Source organism: Vipera berus, assembly GCF_964194415.1.
Source record: "Vipera berus genome assembly, chromosome: 7".
Classification (NCBI taxonomy): Eukaryota; Metazoa; Chordata; class Lepidosauria; order Squamata; family Viperidae; genus Vipera; species Vipera berus.
In genome coordinates, this window is record NC_138209.1 from 70,299,319 (window position 1) to 70,320,719 (window position 21,401).

Genomic DNA, 21,401 nt, shown 5'->3' on the forward strand with positions numbered 1-21,401 from the left:
ATTCCTGCAATTTTCTCTAATATACTCTTTTTAAAGTGTAGCTTTGAGTGAATTCTTCTTGTTCCTTTTGGAAAATAATTTGTATTGAACTTATCAAAATATTGGGACGTGGTGGCTCAGTGGGTTAGGACGCTGAGCTTGTCGATCAGAAGGTCGGCAGTTTGGCAGGTCGAATCCCGAGGGCCACGTAACAGAGTGAGCGCCTGTTACTCGTCCCAGCTTCTGCCAACCTAGCAGTTCGACAGCACATAAAAATGCAAGTAGAAAAATAGGGACCACTCCGGTGGGAAGGTAACAGTGTTCCGTGCGCCTTCGGCGTCTAGTCATGCCGGCCACATGACCACGGAGACGTCCTCGGACAAGCGCTGGCTCTTCGGCTTTGAAACGGAGATGAGCACCGGCCCCTAGAGTTGGAAACGACTAGCACGCATGTGCGGGGGAACCTTTACCTTTACCTTTACTATCAAAATATAAAATACAAACGAAAATAATGAGAAAACAGAAAAATGGGGAAAGGAGGAGAGACAAGTAAAAGAGAAAGGGAAAAAAAAACCACTGATTTAATGCTAGTGGTCGTTTCATTTCAAAGTCTCATGGAAGTGGAGCCTCTAAATTTACTTACAGTGGCACTCAAGAAATAAGAATTAAATGGTTAATCTTATCTTTATCATTAATTGTAGGTCAATAGTTAGTTATATGTTTAGAGCACGGGCGTCAAACTCATGACGTCACGTAACATGTCGCACCTTTTTCCCCATTGCCAGCAATGGGGTGGGCGCAGTTTTGGCGTGACGCATCCACCCCTGGTTTAAAGTATCATTATTTCTGACATTGCTTTCAAGATATGAATTACAGTAGAATGAGGTTTATTAATGGAAATCTAGCTTCATACAAACTTAGTAGTAATTCCTAATACTTATTTGTTAGAATGTTATGTCTTCAGAATCCCAGTGAAATTTTGATCTCTATTGGACGTCCCATTTATCCAAATTATTGTATTATTAAGGTTGCCATCATACCTAAGATTTGAAAGACAGAAGGTGAACCTTATAGCTGACTAAATGCTTAAAATTCCAGCTGCTTCCAGTTATATATTGCTTTGGATAGTGAGTCACTTTGGATAGTGAGATGGATGGCCTATAAATTTAATTAATAAATAAATATTAGTGCAGGTTCGCATCCCACCAGGCTCAAGGTTGACTCAGCCTTCCATCCTTCCGAGGTAGGTAAAATGAGGACCCAGATTGTTGGGTGCAATAAGCTGACTTTGTAATAATGCCGCTTGGGGGTGTGTGAAAGCCCTAATAAGCAGGCATATACATAGAATGAAGGCTACTGCTAAGCTTGTAAGCCGCCCTGAGTCTTCGGAGAAGGGCGGGATATAAATGGAATTTAAAATATATATATATATATGAATTACAGACTGGGGTGCTTATTATATGTACATATGTTATGTACGTATTATATGAATATGTGAGAATGTATTTATTTATTACCGCAAGTCATCACGACAGAAGATTCTGTTGCTCAGTTTAGACTTCAGAAAAACGTAAGCAACATATAAATAGAAAAATCAGTTGAATGCAACTTAGTAATGCTTCAGTGTTAATAACCACAAAACCACTATATGATCTAGCAAATCAGGAAGCTGTTAAAGTCTTTTGCAACAGCTTAGATGACATAGATGACATAGTTGCAGTTAACGATACATGGCTTTGTTTATATTTTTTTCAATAGCTAAGAAAAACAATGCCACCTTCTAAATTAACAAGACAAAGTTAAAAGAAATTTTCTGAACACATTTGAATTTTGCTATTTCACAGGAAGTCCAGCAATAATATATTATTGAAAAGAAAAACAATAATTGTTCTCTTTAACTGCAATTTGGGGAGCAGAACTAGTTGAACTGAGATTATTTCTGGGTAATAGGATAGAGCTGGGAATCTAATTTGCTCAGTGACCACTGATTTCAGGGTTTTATTTTCAATAAATAAGGACTCAGGCTGAATGGGGTTTTTTTAGACTGAACTTAAAATGTTGCTATCTTGGCTTCTCATGATATGTGTATGTATCATAACCAGGGCTTTTTTTGTCATAGAACGCTCAGAACGGAATTCTGGAACCTTTTTTGGATGGAACCTTGTAGGGTAGGCAAGGCAGGTTGTATGACATGTGTGAGTTCCGGCACCTTTTTTCTTTTACAAAAAAGCACTGATCATAACAATCTTTAGTTTGGACTTTGACAGCAACTAAAAAGTCCTCATCAAATAATGAAATGTGTATTGTGATGCCATGATACAAGCTTATGTATTAGCATGTTATATCACAATGCACGTACAATACAGGTGAAGTTTGGGGTTATGACACAGTGACACCCATTTCATCATTTGCCTTTCCCCGGGACACAATGCTGTCACCGAATCAGTTTTATGCTTGGTAAATGCGCCATCTCACTAAACGTCCTAAGATATTCCCGTGAACATTTTTGACCACTTCCGTTTAATGTATTGTCTAATAAAGCCTTAGTAAGCCCACACTTGGAATATTGCATCCAGTTTTGGTCACCATATTATAAAAAAATCTTGAGACTCTGGAAAGAGTGCAGAGAAGAGCAACTAAGATGATTAGGGGGCTGTGGCTTCAACATACTAAGAACAGTTACAGGAATTGGGACCGTCTAGTCCAGGGGTAGGCAACCTCGGCTCTTTTATGACTCATGGACTTCAACTCCCAGAATTCCTCAGTCAGCTATGCTGGCTGAGGAATTTTGGCAGTTGAAGTCCATGAGTCATAAAAGAGCCGAGGTTGCCTACCCCTGGTCTAGTCTAATGAAAGGAAAGACTAGGGGGGGACATGATAGCAGTGTTCCAATATTTGAGCAACTCCTACAAAGACGAGGGGTCAAGCTATTTTCCAAAGCAGCAAAAGGCAAGATTAGAAACAATGGATGGAAACTAAGCAAGGAGAGAAGCAACCTAGAAGTAGGGAGAAATCTCCTAATGGTGAGAACAATCAAGCAATGGAATAGCTTTCCTTCAGAAGTTGTGGGTGCTCCATCACTGGAGGCTTTCAAAAGGAAACTGGACAACCATTTGTTTGAAATGGTATAGGGCAGGGGTAGGCAACCTTGGCTCTTTTATGACTCATGGACTTTAACTCCCAGAATTCCTGAGCCAGCCATGCTGGCTCATGAATTTTGGGAGTTGAAGTCCACCAGTCATAAAAGACCCAAGGTTGCCTACCCCTGCTATAGGGTGTCCTGCTCGAGCGGGGGGGTTGGACTAGAAGACCTCCAAGGTCCCTTCCAACAGTATTATTCTATGTTCTATGTCTTCCCTTCACTCTCTCTGTCTTCAATGACTGCCTGGAAATATATAGTGTTGAGTACTAAACTTATTAACAACAATCAGTGAAACATACTGCTAATGAAAACAGCATTTGCATTTTCTTTAGCTGGCAATAGATACAATATGAATTTGCATTTTGGTCTGAAGCCCATTTTTCATGTCCTTTCATCCCAATGGTCCATAACATGCATACAGAATTATGACCAATATAATCTTATAAGAGTAGAATAGAGCCTTATTCTCCACTGACTTAATAGTCTTGCTTTTTGGAAATAAACAAAGAAAACAAAATTCATTAAGTTAATAGAGAAGCTAGCTTTCTCATACTATAAAGCTATGTTCTGGGAAGATTTTTTTTTATTTATTATCGCGTTAGTTTAATTGAGAATATTTGTTGTAAAATGCTTGTTATGCCAAGCTGCTTTGTTTTGTATTTTATCTATTCTGTTCGTGAGTACTTTCATTTGTTAGTTGTAGAGACATTCATTGCATCAAGATGTGAGCTTACCTTTATAGTTATACATTTACATTACCTTTATGACCACTGAGGTCCTCAGAGGGTTTACCAAGAAGACCTCAATGACATCTCAGTGTAGCATGATCTCTGGTCAAGAATGATCTTCTGAAATTCAGGAGGCAACTACTATAGTAGGGGTCTTCAAACTCGGCCCTTTTATGACTTGTGGACTTCAACTCCCAGAATTCCTCAGCCAGGCATGCCTGGCTGAGGAATTCTGGGAGTTGAAGTCCACAAGTCATAAAATGGCCGAGTTTGAAGACCCCTGCCTTAGTTGCCTTGAATAGTATTCTTCAATCAGTAAGGAAGGATATAGATTGATCTGCAAATAAATAATATTCTTTTTCCTATACTGACCAAGATCACACCATAGTTATTTTGCCCATCATACCAACTATTACTTAACTTGCCAAAATAGTACCATTCATTCACAAGAGGTAGGTATTCAGGGCTAAGTATGAAAGCGTATAAATTAGTCATTAAAAAAAGTTAGTTTCAAATTGCCTTTGTAAATCCTATTTAGAAATTCAGTTTTATAATAGCTATGAAGGAATAACGATGGTGAATATCCAATGCTTATGCAATAAACATCTTAACTGCTGATTAACAAGCAGGTTAGTTTCACTAAGGGCTGATTTATTCCAGGTAGTTTTCTCTGAAAACAAAACTAAGGGGATTTCTTACCATTTTTATGGTATCTAAAGCCCCAGCTTTTCTACAGCTAATCAAGCTTGGCCATTGCCCCCCCCCCTTCCCTTTTGGATGTATTTCTTCCCAGAAGCTGATATCCCATCAAGAGGGAATTACCACTAGCTCTTTCCCATCCTTGCTGAATCAGTTCCCTATTGTTCAACCCCCCAAATAGGGAATTGTCATTTGTGGTTCACGGATGCTGTATCCCCCTACCAGGATATAGAAAGTTAACCAGAAGATTCGGGGCGGTGGTGGTGGGGAATCCTGCCCCCTGCTTGTGCCTCTTCTGCCTGGGCTTTCAGCCAACAAATCCTACAGTTCACATTCCACGTGGCTGAAACATACTAAAACACCAATTTCCTTTTCATAAACAGCAAAACTGACCTGAAGAGAGAGGCTATATCAAGGCTGCAAAGTGCGGAACCGAGAATCATGCGCTCGGTGTCAGTTGGGTGAATTGGAGTCAGATGAATTTGCATCCAGCCCCCAGCTATTGACTCATTAAGATGACTTTCCAACTAGGTATGAATGCTTTGCAGGTCCAACATCCTCTCTGGCAAAAAGGCACCGACGTTTAGCAGCCTGTAATAAATGCCGATGCTTTGAAGCCACAGGAATGAGCCTGCAGATGGGTTCTGCACGTTCTCCCTGGAAGCTGTTGGAGGCTACCCATGTTTATATATCTGGCTAGACCTGACATGTCAGATTATCTTGGAAGGAGACATTAGCATAAGTTTTGAGAACCCTACAATAATGCAGGCCTTTAAGGTGCCCACAGGTTCTTTCTGCAACAGACCCAGGAAAAAAAAGGAAGGGGTGATTGAGATTCAAACTTGCAGACAGAAAAACAGAGGGTCTGAAATTCTTTCTTCATGAAATAATTACAGCAACGCCTGTTTTGTTCAGCTTGCATTCAATATTACATGGGGCTGCCCTTGAGAACCACTCAGAAGCTTCAGCTGGTACAGAATGCAGCTGCGCGAGTTCTTTTGGGGGTCTCCCGATACTCCCATGTTACACCTCTGCTCCGTGAGCTGCATTGGCTTCCAGTTGCCTTCCGGGTGAAATTCAAGGTGCTGGTGATGACATACAAAGCCCTACATGGCATGGGTCCGGATTACCTACGGGAGCACCTACTGCCGGCGTCAACTTCCCTCCGCCCTGTATGCTCCCACAGAGAGGGCCTCCTCAGGGTACCACCGGTCAGAGAATGTCGACTGGTGACCCCCAGGGGGAGAGCATTCTCGGTGGGTGCACCAATCCTTTGGAACCGCTTACCGGCTGAACTCCGGATGGCCCCCGACCTTCGCTCCTTCCAACGTGATCTAAAAACTTATCTATTTGTACAAGCCGGCCTGGCCTGATGGGTTTGGGGTTTTAGCATTATTTTAACTAACTTACTACATTGGGCACAATCATTTAACTTTAAATCTTGTATCCTGTATTCTTATTTTTATTGCCCTGTACACCGCCCTGAGTCCTTCGGGAGAAGGGCGGTATATAAATCAAATAAATAAATAAATAAATAAATAAATAAATAAATAAATAAATAAATAAATAAATAAATAAATAAATATTAGCCAAAACAACAAAAACTAATCTATTCAATATTTTTTTTAGACCATGAGTTCTGTCCCACCTTGGCTGGGTGGCTTTGAGACAGCCTCTCTCTCTCTCTCTCTCTCTCAACCCAACCTATGCCAGAGTGTTGTTTTTTGTGGGGAAATAGGAAGGCATATTAGTTATGCTCATAGCTTTCAGTTGTTTATTTAAAAAATAAGCTGGAATACAAATAAATAAAATAATAAAAACAAAGAAAAGCAAAAAAATTGCTAAGTTAAGAGGCTGCCACAAAGAAGTGGGGGGTCCACCTATTCTCCAAAGCACCTGAAGGCAGAACAAGAAGCAACAGATGGAAACTAATCAAGGAGAGAAGCAACCTAGAACTAAGGAGGAATTTCCTGACAGTGAGATCAATTAATCTGTGGAACGGATTGCCTCCCAAAGTTCTGAATGCTCCAATACTAGAGGTTTTTAAGAAGAGATTGGACAACCATATGTCTGAAATGGTATAGGGTCTTCTGCTTGAGTAAGGGGATTGGATTAGAAGACCTCCAAGATCCCTTCCAACTTTGTTATTCTGTTACTTCACAAACACATTCATGTAGTTTTCTTAATAACAGAGTTGGCCTGGGGTTACCATTTCCACCTTCTGGAATTCTTTATCCAGCTCTCTCCGTCTACTGAAGAGTTTCTCAATCTTGGCAACTTTAAAACATGTGAAGTTCAGTTCCCAGAATTCTGGCTGGGGATTTCTGAAAATTGAAGTCCACATGTTTTAAAGTTGCCAAAGATGAGAAACAGTGGTGTAGTCTTCAGCTGTGGTAGTCTCTGGAGATGTCTCATCCAAGCACAAATAGATATCAAGTACGAATCAAGACCAATGTGCTTCCACACCCAGATAAGATAGAATAGAATAAGAGAATAATAACTTTAATTGTCATTTTGAATGCACGCTAGTCGGCATACATTAAAATGAAATTTTGCTGCATACAGCTCTCAGTCACCACCTCCAATATACACTACACAGATATGACAAAAATAAATAAATACAGAATTATGCATATACCCAGATATATTATATGACACAGAGAAACAACACAGTCTAGTTCGGCTTATGAATACATGTGCATGGCGAGAAAAACGAATCTTGCAAGTTTACCAAACGGATGGCATAGGGAACAAAGCTATTACAGAATCAGTAGTCCTGCTATAAGTACTTTGAAACCTCCTCCCAGAGGGGACCAAGAGAAACAGACCATAAATGGGGGTGTGGGGTCTCTAAGCACATTAGCGCTTATAAGCAGCATCCTGAATAGCAGGAAGCGAGCTTCCTATGATCTTTTCAGTGGATCTTACCACTCTTTGCATGGACCTTCTACCTGAGGCACGGCTTCCAACAAAGATCAGGCAAGGAATGCTGCCTGTTAAGGAAGTCAATATTTACCCCAACAAATAGTATGTCCCTCATGGCTACCCTCAGTGCCATCTTCTCTATGGAGGTCGTCATCTCCCACTTTGTCTTCAGGTTTATCTTCTTGAATCTCTTAACCTTTCCCTGCCCTCAGACCTATTTTTTTAATCCTACATAGCTATCCCTTGCTTTCAGCATAGCCACATTTTATACAAACCATTTTCCTTGCAAATTTCAGTGACATCAAACCTGGGAAGTGTGAGAAAGAATTAAATACAGGTTGTTGTTTTTTTAGCCTGTCCTTCCAAATATAGGTAGTCCTTGAGTTATAACAGTTCACTTAGTGATTGTTTGAAGTTACGATGGCACTGAAAAAAGTGATGTATGACTGTTTTTCACAGTTACCGCCATTGCAGCTTCCCCATGGTGACATGATCAAAATTCAGTTGCTTGTTTCCTTCCAAAAATACTTTAATCAAATTGTCTCTCTTATTCCGAACAATATACACAAGAATAGAGGAAGAATTACTTGATGATTCAGATGCACTGACTTGGAAAGTTAGTTGGCAAAGGAAGAAAGCTAGAGTAAGACTGAAGAAAATAGAGGTTTTGACCCATTAGATGGGATATTATACTATTAATCAGATGTTTGAACATGGCTGAGAACAGATGATTGTTAGAAATAGAAGTATTATTATAACTAGAAAGATAGGATTTATAACTAGAATATTATATTTTGGTATGGGAAGAGAAATATGAAAATGCTAAGAGGGTTTGCATAAGGGAAGCTTTTGGTTACCCAAATATAACTTATTATGAGAAATTATAAGTGATATAGACATTTTTAACACTGATGGGAAATTTTAAAAAGCGGGAAAAACAGGATACTAAGTGCAAATGCAATTAAGGTATATTTTGGTTAGAAAAGATATTTTAAACCGACGTTATTGATATTATTAATATTATTTTATCTTAATTTCTGTACTTATTATATGTTATTGTTGTTAGCCGCCCTGAGTCCTTCGGGAGATAGGGCGGGATATAAGTCCCATTAATAAATAAATAAATAAAAATAAATATTAGGAAAATGTAACAAAGATGTTGATATTCAATTGTATATGTATTAACAATAATAAGAATTGTATTTGCCTAGTGTGGGAAAATGTGTAATACCGGAAGAAAAGAGGAAGCATTGGATGGTGTAATATTGGGCCTAGATCAGGGGTAGGCAACCTTGGCTCTTTTGTGACTCGTGGACTTCAACTCCCAGAATTCCTGAACCAGCCATGCTGGCTGAGGAATTCTGGGAGTTGAAGTCCACGAGTCATAAAAGATCCAAGGTTGCCTACCCCTGGCCTAGATTGAGGAAGTTAATATGTACCACTGAATTACTAATGTACCCAAACAACACCTTGCTTATTAAATACTATGATTGTAAAACTAGAAAATTAATAAAATATTTATAAAAAAAATATTCAGACGCTTGTTAATTGACTCATATTTATGATGGTCGCAGTGCCCTCCAGAGTTCATGTCATCCCCTTTTGTGACCTTCTGACAGCAAAATCAATGGGGAAGCAGATTCACTTAACAACCGTGTGACTAATTTAATAACTGCAGTGATTCGCTTAATAAGTATGGCAAGAAAGTTGGTAAAATGGGGCAAAATTCATTTCACAACTGTCTCACTTAGTAACAGAAATTCTAGGCTCAATATTCCGGTCATAAGTTGAGAACGACCTGTACCCTTAGTAGGCCATAAGATCACCAAACCCACTAGGTCTCACTCCTGAATAAATATGGTCCTTGTTTGTAACTTGAAACCAGTGTGAACAAAAAAGTCTCCTCCGTCTGAGTCCTCAAGATGTAAATATGTATGCAGTAAGATTAACAGTGATGACAGAATGAAGTACAACATACAGAAGTTACTTCCATTATAAACACAGGCTGTAGATAACATAAATATATTTTGACCCTTATCCTTTTCTGCCTTTCTCTTATACTTGATATATAAATGGTACATCAAAGAGAGGATTTCCCCTCCTTTATCTTTCCCCATCCAGTGAAATTAATGAAATTGTCGTGTAATCTTTTAGAGTTTGGATAGCAATGTCTTTCCATGCATAAACCTGAGTGTTCAAAACATAGCGCCACTTGAGAGAAATGAGTCTATACAGAAGCAGGAAGCAATGATTTATTTTATTTTATTTTAATCCTATTTATATCCCGCCCTTCTCCGAAGACTCAGGGCGGCTTACAATTTTAAGCACAAATCAAATGTGCTTAGCAATAGCCTTCATTCTATGTATATGCCTGATTATTAGGGCTTTCACCCCCACCCATCACCAAGCGGCATTATTACAAAGTCAGCTTAATTGCCCCTAACAATCTGGGTCCTCATTTTACCTACCTCGGAAGGATGGAAGGCTGAGTCAACCTTGAGCCTGGTGGGATGCGAACCTGCACTTATTGCAGGCAGCTGGTGTTACTTAAGGAGGCATTAGCCCACTGCTCCACCAAGCCTCTTGTCCGGCTGTTGTTGTTGTTGTTTGAAACAAAAAGCATTCCAGAATTTAGAAACTCTAACAGTAGTAGTCAGGCTTGGCAAATTTTGTTTTTGGATTTTGCAGCATGGAGGGAAAAAAATGATTGTCCTCTGTAGCTTTAATTATCACCAAGTTCAACAGGTATAAATGTAAGTTGGTGTTTTCCAAACTGGGTGCTTTCCAAAGGGGTTGGAACTACCTTGGGAGTTACAATCCCCATATTTCTGTAGGAGGCCATGCAAGGAACAGTTGCCTTCAAGAGTTTTTTAATAGGCATTTCAGCCAAATCAAAATTATGGCTATAAGGCCAGCAGCTGAAGAACAATAACAACGGAGCTGGAGAAAACTAAACAGAGAAATGAATATTAAGCTTTCCAGAATCGAGGAGAGATTGATCGTGCAAATGGAATTCTGCGCTTCTGTGCAAAACTATGCAAACTCAAAGGATATAATTTTTTTTTGTTGTTAAAAAAGAAAGGAATAACAGAAAAGAGAAATTATGCTGGTGATACCGGCAGTTCTTCAGCATCCCCGTTAGCACTGGAGCTGAGAAGCAGGCTGCATGTGGCTGCTGCAAACTTTGGCTACTGTCCTCCAGAACCCTTTACAAAGGAAAATGTTTAAATGTTTCCAAGAGGAAAATGTTTAAATGTATTCATGAGGAACAATCGTGTTAAACGAATTTAATTTCTAAATATAAATGAAATCAGACGTAGGTTTTACCCTGACTTTGCCTACCTCTTTCCCCTAAGGTAGTAGCATGGTGCCACTTCTAATGCTGTGTTCCAGGAGAAATGATCTTTCAAGAAGCAGACAAGAATCGGGGTAACCATCAAGCAAGAGCAACAGCACTTAGACTTATACACCGCTTCACAGTGCTTTACAGCCCTCTCTAAGCGGTTTACAGGGTCAGCTTATTGCCCCCAACAATCTGGGTCCTCATTTTTACTGACCTTGGAAGGAAGGAAGGCTGAGTCAACCTGCTCTGTACCAGCCTGCTACCGGCCCTGCAGAAAAGGCAGGGACAACCCCTTTTACAAGAAGGCAAGAGGCTGGAATTACGCCTGCCAAATTTATTGCTACAAAAACAAATAGAACAAGACACGAACCAAGAAACAGGAGCTTTTCAAGCGGTTGCCTTCAGCAAACCAGCCCTCCCACGCATTCCCCCTTAAATACAGTTCAGGGCGTGGCTTCTCTCTGCCTCCTTCCGAGGAGCCCCATTGCCTTCCTCTGTTTACTCCTGATTGACTGCCTCCTGCGTCAGGCATCCTTGAACAGGGCCAGCTGTGGGTCATCTTCATCCACGCTGTCAGGCTCACACAGCTGGGTCTGCATCGTGACCAGATGAGAGTGGCCTGGCTGAGGGCTCTCATCAAGCTGTCCAATCCCCTCAGCAAGCTCTTCAACACCCCCCTCCTCCTCCTCCTCTGAGTCGTCCGACCCAACTGCCGAACCCACAGGCTGACCCTGAACCACAACACAACCTTGAGCCTTGTCATAGCTAAAAGTCCATGGAGATTCTCAGTCATCCAGGTTCTAGTTATCCCAAAGGTGCTTTTTCACGAGGCAACTGGACTTGTTGCCTTGTGAAAAAGCACCCTTGGGCTTGAGCCAGTCAGAATCGAACTGCTGGCAGTCAGCAAAATTAGCCTGCGATACAGCATTCCAAGCACCGCACCACCAGGGCTCTTGCCATGATGGATATAGGTCTATTCTTATAGAATGAGAGCATCTGTTTGAACTGGTTAACTCTTCCATAGCAGAGCCTCTTGAGATATTCACTGCTGTTCCCAGTTGTTGGCATTTCTGTAGCCTGAGTATTCCAACAATGTGCACATGTATTTTCACAATAACACTGTAATGTCCCCCAGTCTTTGAGACACAGTTGTACAGTGCTTAGGATGGCGATAAGTTTTTGTTTTGTTTTTTCGAAGCAGGAATGTGACGCTTATAAGGAATTGCCTTCCTTGTCTACAAAGGCTCCCCTTGGCACTGATTCAGCGCTCCACCTCATTTTTCTTATTCTCTTAATTCATAAAAAAAATATTGTGAGTAGAAATCAGGTTTGTTGCAAACCAAACGCCGGCTGCCAGCACATTGTGCTTTCAAAATTCACTTTGCCCCCTGTAGCCTTTGAAAGCTTCCTGGGAAAACAAAAGTTAGTAACAGCTCCATCCTTTATGTTGGAAGAGGATCTACCGGCTCAGATACAAAAAAAAAAAAGGACAAAGTTTAGTTGAGAGGGCGGGGTGGATAAAGGAAAGCTCTTGCAGAATACCCTCTAGCTAGCTGACATCTCATGAAAGATCTTGCCAATCATTTCTACTGTAAATAGAGATACTTCCCCAACCTCAACATCCCTGTTGGTCTGCAGTTGCATGAGAATGTTTGTAGCTCTGGGTTTGTGTTTTGTTTTTTTAATTCCATTTATATCCCGCCCTTCTCCGAAGACTCAGGGCAGCTTACAAGCTTAGCAGTAGCCTTCATTCTATGTATATACCTGCTTATTAGGGCTTTCGCCCCCCCCCCAAGTGGCATTATTACAAAGTCAGCTTAATTGCCCCCAACAATCTGGATCACACAGATGATGCACAGATCCAAACATTTTCTGAATGTTTCTAAAACATGGCTTAGGATGACACGTGGAGCACACTTCAGTTTAAGTCGACTGTTTATCATACTTTGAATTATTTATTGCCTGGGGTGGCAGGTGTGCATGTGTGTGTGGGGGGCAAGTGAGTAAATAATGGTAGAAGCCATTTTTATTTAGTTTTAACAGCGGTAGGTGGGTTATAGGCGATTATGCCACACTTGAGACCTTGTATTTCCTTGCGCTATCATGCTGGCTATAATGATTCCTAGCAACTTTATACAAGCTTGGTTTTCTCTTAAAAAAGATATAGTTTTTTTCAAATGTTTGCATTTCATTTTTTCCCCCACTCTTCTCTTGTGTGGTAATATCGCCTCATGGAATTTTTCTAAAGGATTGGTGTCCTTTATACTCTGTTTTCTCACTGCTTCAGCTATCACTTTTCTTTCTAAGGAGAAAAATCAACTGATTGAAAGATGTAATGGCTGCATGCTACTTTCGACTTTCAGAAACAAGATTTTAGAAACAAATTGATGTGTGTGTGTGTGTGTGTGTGTGTGTGTGTGTATACACATATTTCGGCCGGGTTTATTGATTTGTTGCAATAAAGTTTGATTGTTGGGTGCTCCATCATGAAATGAATAATATAGAATTTGAATACTGACATAAATTAATTGACCATTGTGTGGCTTCTCTCCAGATCTAAAGGCCCTCAGGAAAGGCTGACTAATAAGTTTGGATAGAGATAAGTTCTCATAGAAGCTGAACATCGTCTCCTCTCTTTTGGTGACACGGGAACATACAGTTATGAATCCAAAAGATCCATTGGAAGAGACAGGAGGAAACTCTGCTCCGTTGTGTTTGGCCTGTGGCCAAAGGCACCTTCCAGAAGAGAACCATATATACACCTACACAGAAGACGTAGATGATGACCTAATCTGCCACATTTGCTTGCAGCCTTTGCTTCAACCTCTGGATACACCCTGTGGGCACACATACTGTACAGTCTGCCTTACAGATTTCCTTGTGGAAAAAGACTTCTGCCCTATGGACCGCAAAGCTCTAGCTCTACAGAGATGCAGAAAGTCAAGCATCCTAGTGAATAAGCTGCTGGATAAGCTACTGGTGAACTGTCCTTTCACAGAACACTGTTCAGAAATTCTGCAACGCTGTAATCTTGAGCAGCATTTTCAGAATGGGTGAGTCCTTTTGCTCTTATGTATATATATATAAAGAAAAAAACCTCAAATGGATAACATTTTCTATAAGACATTCTGATCCTTCCTTATGATGTACATGAGACATGTCAAACTCACGACATCATGTGACGTCGCATGACATATCGGAGCTTTTTGTCCATTGCCGGCAATGGGGTAGGCGCGGTTTTGTCGTGACGCGTCCGGCCCGCGGGCCAGCAAGTTGACACCCCTGATGTAAATAAATCTGTCAATCAAGTTAGATATAACAATAACAATAACATGACCTTTGAGGTCTTCTAGTTCAATCCCCAGCAAACCCCTTGCTGGCTGAGGAATTCTGGGAGTTGAAGTCCACAAGTCTTAAAGTTGCCAAGGTTGAGGAGTTGCCCTATAACATTTCAAACAAATGGTTGTCCAGTCTCTTCTTAAAAACTTCCAGTGTTGGAGCATCCACAACTTCTGGAGGCAGGTTGTTCCACTGATTAATTGTTCCAACTGTCAGGAAATTTCTCACCTGGTCAGAGAATTCAATAAGATTTGTCTGGCACGATCTGTTTTTGACAAACCATGTTGGCTTTTGGTTATGACTTTGTTTGCCTCTAGGTGTTTGCCGATTCGTTGCTTGATAATATTAAATATAAGGTGGGCTTTTAGTAGCAATCACTTATTTTTATTATTGAATGTATCCTTCATCTTTCAGCTTACATGAATTAAAGGCAGCTTATAACAGTACAGCCACATTCAGACGCTTCCTGGGTCACATAGGGTTTCGTGCAAATATTTCCATGAGGCATAAGAGATGAAGCATGAGGCATCTTAAATGCGTAAGCTTTTTGTATTATGCACAGAGTGTAATGTTGCGTGGGACCCAAGAGAATAGATGACGTATGGAAAAACTGGGTTATGCCAATGTTTCTGGAATAGAATCATTATGTAAGATGGGACTTGTAAATCGCGACAGTAGAATCAATTCAGTGAAGTCACCCCTGAAATTAACGTCAGAACCATTAAGTTCAGTTAGCAGTTAAAAGCTGGACACAACAGAAGAGATTTTGCCATTTTAATAACTACAGGGACCTTGGAGGGGGGGTGTCTCAAAGCACTTCTTCCAGAGGAATTGGAAGAAGTTCATAGCAAGGAAAATTGTCAGGTCCTAAATTGTTTAGAGGGATTTAAGGTGAACACCAGCACCTCAAATGACCAGGGTTTCCATTTTACTTCTTTCCCATTCCCAGAAGGAAAAAGTTCAGGTTGCAAAATTACAACTCCTTTTCGTTCACTGTAAGGAGGGGAAGAGGATACTGTAGTAACAGGAAAATCTGTTCTAGATTAAGTTTTTAAACCTGTATATGTTTTCTCAGCTTGCTTAAATCTAGACACAACGCTTAGCCTTTAGAGACAGAGATGTAGTAGATGAAGGATCCCCAGTCCCCGATCTGTGGACTGGTACTGATCCATAGCCCACTGGGCTGCACAAGCGGCAGGCGAGCACGCAAAGCGCGATTTGTGCATGCGTGGGATTAGGGCACATATATATATGTAAAGGTAAAGGTTCCCCCGCATATGCGTGCTAGTTGTTTCCAACTCTAGGGGCTGGTGCTCATCTCCGTTTCAAAGCCGAAGAGCCAGCGCTTGTCCGAGGACGTCTCCGTGGTCATGTGGCCGGCATGACTAGACGCCAAAGGCGCACGGAACGCTGTTACCTTCCCACCGTAGTGGTCCCTATTTTTCTACTTGCACTTTTACGTGCTTTCGAACTGCTAGGTTGGCAGAATATATATATATATATATATATATATATATATATATATATATATATATATATATATATATATATATATATATATATATATATACAGTATATACACATACTGTGTGTATATATATATGTATGTATGTATGTATGTATACATATATGTATATTTAGTATATGACATGTGGATGACATATCTAATTTATAGGGGGCCTATAGATTAGTAACCCACATATTTCTTCTTGGATCCCCAAATACTGTTTTTACTGAGGGATGAGATGCGTCATCAAATGCAGTGATAGCCATGAGCATGTCAGAAATGATTTTGAAATAGCAGTTTTGATGAACAGGAAGGCCACCTCATAATATCACGAAGATGCTCAATTTATCTCACCTGAGTAGAAATCAGCTATTCTACACATCCTAGTTATGATCCCATCCAGCTGCAGAAAGGAAGCAAAACAACCTGCCGTGATTTTGCCAAGTGCTCCCAAAAGCTATTGAGCACGTGGCAAAAGCACTAATCAGTCGTGAAAGAGTTTTTCTTTTATTCCTATGGTGCTGTCATCTGGAGCCTACCCAGTTCTTAGACGACTACTGAGATAGTCTTGGAGAGAGGAAAAAAACACAATAGTTAGCAAAACATGATTTAAACCAAGAAAACAGTAAAAAGAAACAAACTATACTTATGTCATTGTGGGTAGATATGATGGTTCAAAGTAGGGCTATGGTTTTCTTTCCATTACCTTTTAAAAAGCATTGTTATACAGTTGCAATGGAGAATGGAGAACTTAAGGAAAATGGAGAGAAGAATCCAGAGCTGTGATCCTGAATCATCATCATCATCATCATCATCATCATCATCATCATCATCATCATCATCATCTACCTTGACGTGGTTGTGGGGCTTGTGTACTCTGAGGAAGATGAGAGCTATGCCAGAGGTTCAACCATACTGGACAGGTCACATCAGAGGAGTCAGACAAACAGTGTCTCTCCCATGAAAAATATAGTGAGACGTAAATTTCAGAATGCCGTACCAGCTCGGATGTTGCCCCGGTTAACAAGGTCCGTACCAGATGTTGGAGTTCCTGGATATCTGGTGAAAAATGGGTGACAGGACTCAGGGCTGTTGGCTGACCAACCAGGGCCAGCAGCTGCAGAACTACTGGAAGAAAAAGTGTTTACCCGTCGCAAATACACAGTGATTGAAAACAAAGAAATAATTATCTGTTATTACAGATCAAGTCCAACAAGAAGAGGATATCTAAAACGAATGCACCAGTTCTAGAAAGAAGAACATCCAGAATCAGAAATAACAGAACAGAGACTAGCAGATCAACACCGATTTATAATACAAAATAAAGTATTCACAGACACAGAATTGGACGAACTGCAAAGGTTTACCCAGGGCAAAGGAATCAAAGCCTTGCCAGAAGTAATTCAGAATGTAGAGGCAAGCCAGGGGGAGTTGGCAGTGAAGGAATCCAGCAGAGATATACAACTGTTCTCATTTGGAAACCAGGCACCTCTTCCTCAGGAAGAACAAAGCCCTCTAACTAAAGAAATAAAAGAATTGAAACAAAGAATAACTGAGCATATAGAACAGCACAAAAACAACAGAATAAGGCTGCCTGCATTGAAGCTTGTTCCAAAGAAACAGCTAGCACAAGCATTAAAAGATGCAAATACTGCAATATCAAGCATAAGCACCAATTCACTGCAAGAAACAAACCATCTAATGTACAGCACAGCTGCAGTTATAACTGAATACCTGGGATGCAAAATCAACAAAGAAGAAAAACAAACAAACAGTGCACCACAAAAATGGAAGTTTAGACTAGAAAATAAGATCAGCAAGTGAAGATCACGTGCAAGCAAGCTAGAACAGATGAAAGAAAAGAAGCTGAAGAACAAGAAGACCAAAGAATACCTAATCAAGAAATACCACTTAGAAACAAGGAAGATCAAGGAAGCACTGGAAATAATAAAGCAGCAAATAACAGCTATAGCCAAGAAAATCTTGTTGAAGTCCACAAGTCAGAAAAGGGCCACGTTTGAAGAATCCTGCTGTGGCTCATCACACAGAGCTGAGTGAAACTTGCCATTGCTTTCTTTTGGTTGTTTTGAAGAGAAGGAATTAGCTTTTTTCTCTCTCTCTCTCTTAACTTCATGAAGTTCTAAGATGGCGGCGCCTGGAATGGCTGCGGCTGCATTGGCTCTTGAAGGCGAATAGTTTTGGGAGGGATAGTAAGGGCTGTAGGCCACATGATCAAGAAGATTTTAATGTGTTTGAGCAACATGGTGGAACTAAGGTAACATATGACATACGACCGACAATCTTTGCTGGCCTGGCGAGTTTCTAGTTGTTTTGGAACTGTTGGTGAGACCGTTAAAAGTCGTTGGCGCTGTTTGAATTTGTTCTACCAGCAGCAAGATCTGACTGCTGGCCCAGTGATGGATTCTACTGCAAATCAGGGCTGTTTCCAGAGGAGGCAGAGGAGGAGAGGACCTGGAGCTTATGGAGCGAAGGAACTGGATGAGGCTGTTGGCCGGCCCAGAGGAAGAGAGAGAGGCTTTTGGAGGAGTTGGTGGCGGCGGCGGCAGCAGCGTGCTCCAGGGGTGAAAAGAAGCAAGGCCTCTTAAAGGAAAAGATAGAAGAGTCAGGATCAGAAAAAGGAAAGAAGGCGAGGTTGTCAGAATACAAGCAAATTTGAGGGCTAATCCACATGGAGCCCCATTTCCATCTGTCCTGTTTGCCATCATTCACTCCCTAGAGACTAAAATGGACAATGTGAAATTTGAGCGGGCCCCGAACAAGGAGTATATATCGGAGGTGGTGACCCTTTGAGAGCTGTATGCAACGAAATTTCATTTTGATGTATGCCGATTGGTGTACATTCAAAGTGACAATAAAGTTATCATCATTATCAGTAGATACGAAGCTCGAATTGCAAATTATAGGCAGAACCCCCCATTTCAATCCAATCAGAAATGTTTCTACCAATCCATCAATGGAGAAACTCCAATGAATCAGTCAGTACCTGACAAGGAAGAAACAGTGCAGTTCTGGAAGCAGATATGGGGTATCCTTCAAGCTGACAACATCAAGCACACTGAAGTCAAGAAAAAGATTAGAGGTGAATACATCAAGAGAATGAAGAAGATCTTAAAGTCCAAACTCAATGGAGGAAATACCGTGAAGGCAATCAACACCTGAGCAATTCCAGTCATTAGATACACAGCTGGAATAGTGGACTGGACTCCAGCAGACCTAAAAGCAATGGATAGGAAGAGCAGAAAAATAATGACAATGAATCATGCCCTTCATCCACGCAGTGACATTGACAGACTCTATCTACCAAGGCAAATAGGTGGACATGGAATGCTGCAAGTACATCAGATGGTTGAAGAAGAAAAAATGGCTTTGGAAAAATATCTGAAGGACAATGATGAAGATGCACTGAAATTAGTATATCAGGAAGACTTACTGACTACTGGAGAGACCAAACTGGCCTACAAGAAAGACCAAATGAAGAACAGAATAGAGGCATGGGAAGACAAAGCACTACATGGCCAGTACATTAAAAAAAATAGCTGGGAAAGCAGATAATAACAAGACCTGGCAATGGCTAAGAGCAGGAAAGTTGAAGAAAGAGACCGAGGGACTAATTCTGGCTGCACAAGACCAAGCCTTAAGGACAAATGCATTCAAAGTCAAAATTGAGAAGACAGCAACAGACAGTAAGTGCCACCTATGCAAAGAAGAAACAGTGGGCCACCTGGTAAACTGCTGCAAGAAGATCGCACAGACTGACTACAAGCAGCGGCATGACAAAGTAGCAACAATGGTGCATTGGAAGGTCTGCAAGAAATATCATTTGCCTGTAAGCAAGAACTGGTGGGATCATAAAATAGAGAAAGTCATAGAAAATGATAAAGTTAAACTGCTCTGGGACTTCAGAATTCAAACAGATAAGCACCTGGAACATAACACCCCAGACTTAACAATTGTCGATAAGAAAGACAAAAAAGTCTGGATAGTGGACATGGCAGTACCTGGAGACAGCAGAATAGACAAAAAAGAACTGGACAAGATAACAAAATACAAAGACCTACAAATAGAAAAAGAAAGACAAGCCAGGGTAGTGGCAAAGGCAAGCCAAGGTAGTACCAATAGTAATAGGCGCCTTGGGTGCAATCCCAAAACAACTGGAGCACCACTTGAACACCATTGGCATTGACAAATTCGCCATTAGTCAATTGCAAAAGGCGGCCTTACTAGGAACTGGTTCCATCCTGTGACGATATCTATAATACCATCAAACATCCACATCTGCCTATCCCAGGTCCTTGGTAAGGACTCGATAGGTAGACAAAAATGCCAAATCCAGTCTGAACATCTGGCTGACTGTGTGATGATCAATAATAATAATAAAGTTGGAAGGGACCTTGGAGGTTATCTAGTCCAACCCCCTGCTCAGGCAGGAAACCCTATACCATTTCAGACAAATGGCTGTCCAGTCTCTTCCTAAAAACTTCCAGTACTCGAGCATTCACCACCTCTGGAGGCAGGTTGTTCCACAGATTAATTGTTCTAACTGTCAGAAAATTCCTCCTTAGTTCTAGGTTGCTTCTCTCTTTGGTTAGTTTCCATTGTTGCTTCTTGTCCTGCCTGCAGGCGCTTTGGAGAATAGCTTGACTCCCTCTTCTTTGTGGCAGCACCTGGGATATTGGAACACTACTATCATGTCACCCCTCACCCTTCTCTTCGTTAAACTAGACATACCCAATTCCAGCAACCGTTCCCTATATGTTTTAGCCTCCAGTCCCCTAATCATCTTTGTTGCTCTTCTCTGTACTCTTTCTAGAATCTCAACATCTTTTTTTCATCGTGGTGACCAAAACTGGATGCAGTATTCCAAGTGTGGACTTACCAAGGCATTGTAAAGTGATATTAACAGTTCAAGTGAACTTGATTCTATCCCTCTGTTAATGAAGCCTAGCACTGTGTTGGCTTTTTTGGCAGCTGCAGCACACTGCTGGCTCATATTTAAGTGATTGTCCACTAGGACTCCGAGATCCCTCTTACAGTTACTACTTTTGAGCAAGGTACCACCTATACTATACTTGTGCATTTGGTTTTTCTTGACTGCAGGGTCCAATGTATGTACGATGCTGAGTCTACCAGGAGTCGCGCTGTTCAATACTTTTGGAGCAAGACGTATCTTTTATCTCTCTTTTCTAGAAAGGGTGATACAGTGAGCAAATTCATGACAGCCAGTATGATTTCCTTGTGCCTATATTTGAGTGACTTACGAAATCTACCACTTCGCTACAGATACAGGTACAAGATATTATCATTGCCCCTGGGAAGCTGTGGACATAGTGAGAAGATTAAGTAAATTCCTATGTTGCTGATTATAACCTTAACAGCATTTATTCCTATTGTTAAGTTGTCAAAAAAAAAAACCAGTCTAGATTTCATCACAAAGAGCTTTGATATTTCCCCTCCCTCCATCTGGTTGAAGCCAATCAAACGGGATCCAGACTAGAGAAAAAAAAGTAGTCTTTGTTTGTGATACATACACATCTAACATCATCTGTTCCCAGGCTGCATCACTTCTACTACATTCCGATTCCTTCCTTGCCTCTCTTCTCTTACGCAGCTTAGCTCATAACCTGTCTGTCTTTCTGATGTCAGTGTATCAGCTGCTTCTAAAGGACCATTCTGAAGAGCTCAGAACGATGCAAGTCTTACTCCTGTGTGCATCAGCCT

General features: G+C 40.9%; 1 protein-coding gene across 1 annotated transcript in view; it reads left to right on the forward strand.

Moving 5' to 3' along the window:
* LNX1 (ligand of numb-protein X 1) overlaps positions 1-21,401 on the forward strand; it is a 147,494-nt gene that overhangs the window by 53,493 nt on the left and 72,600 nt on the right. Inside the window, exon 2 of the mRNA XM_081332986.1 lies at positions 13,371-13,869. Coding sequence (XP_081189112.1) covers positions 13,478-13,869 — 392 coding nt within the window. The 5' untranslated portion in view covers positions 13,371-13,477. The remainder of the gene's footprint in view (positions 1-13,370; positions 13,870-21,401) is intronic.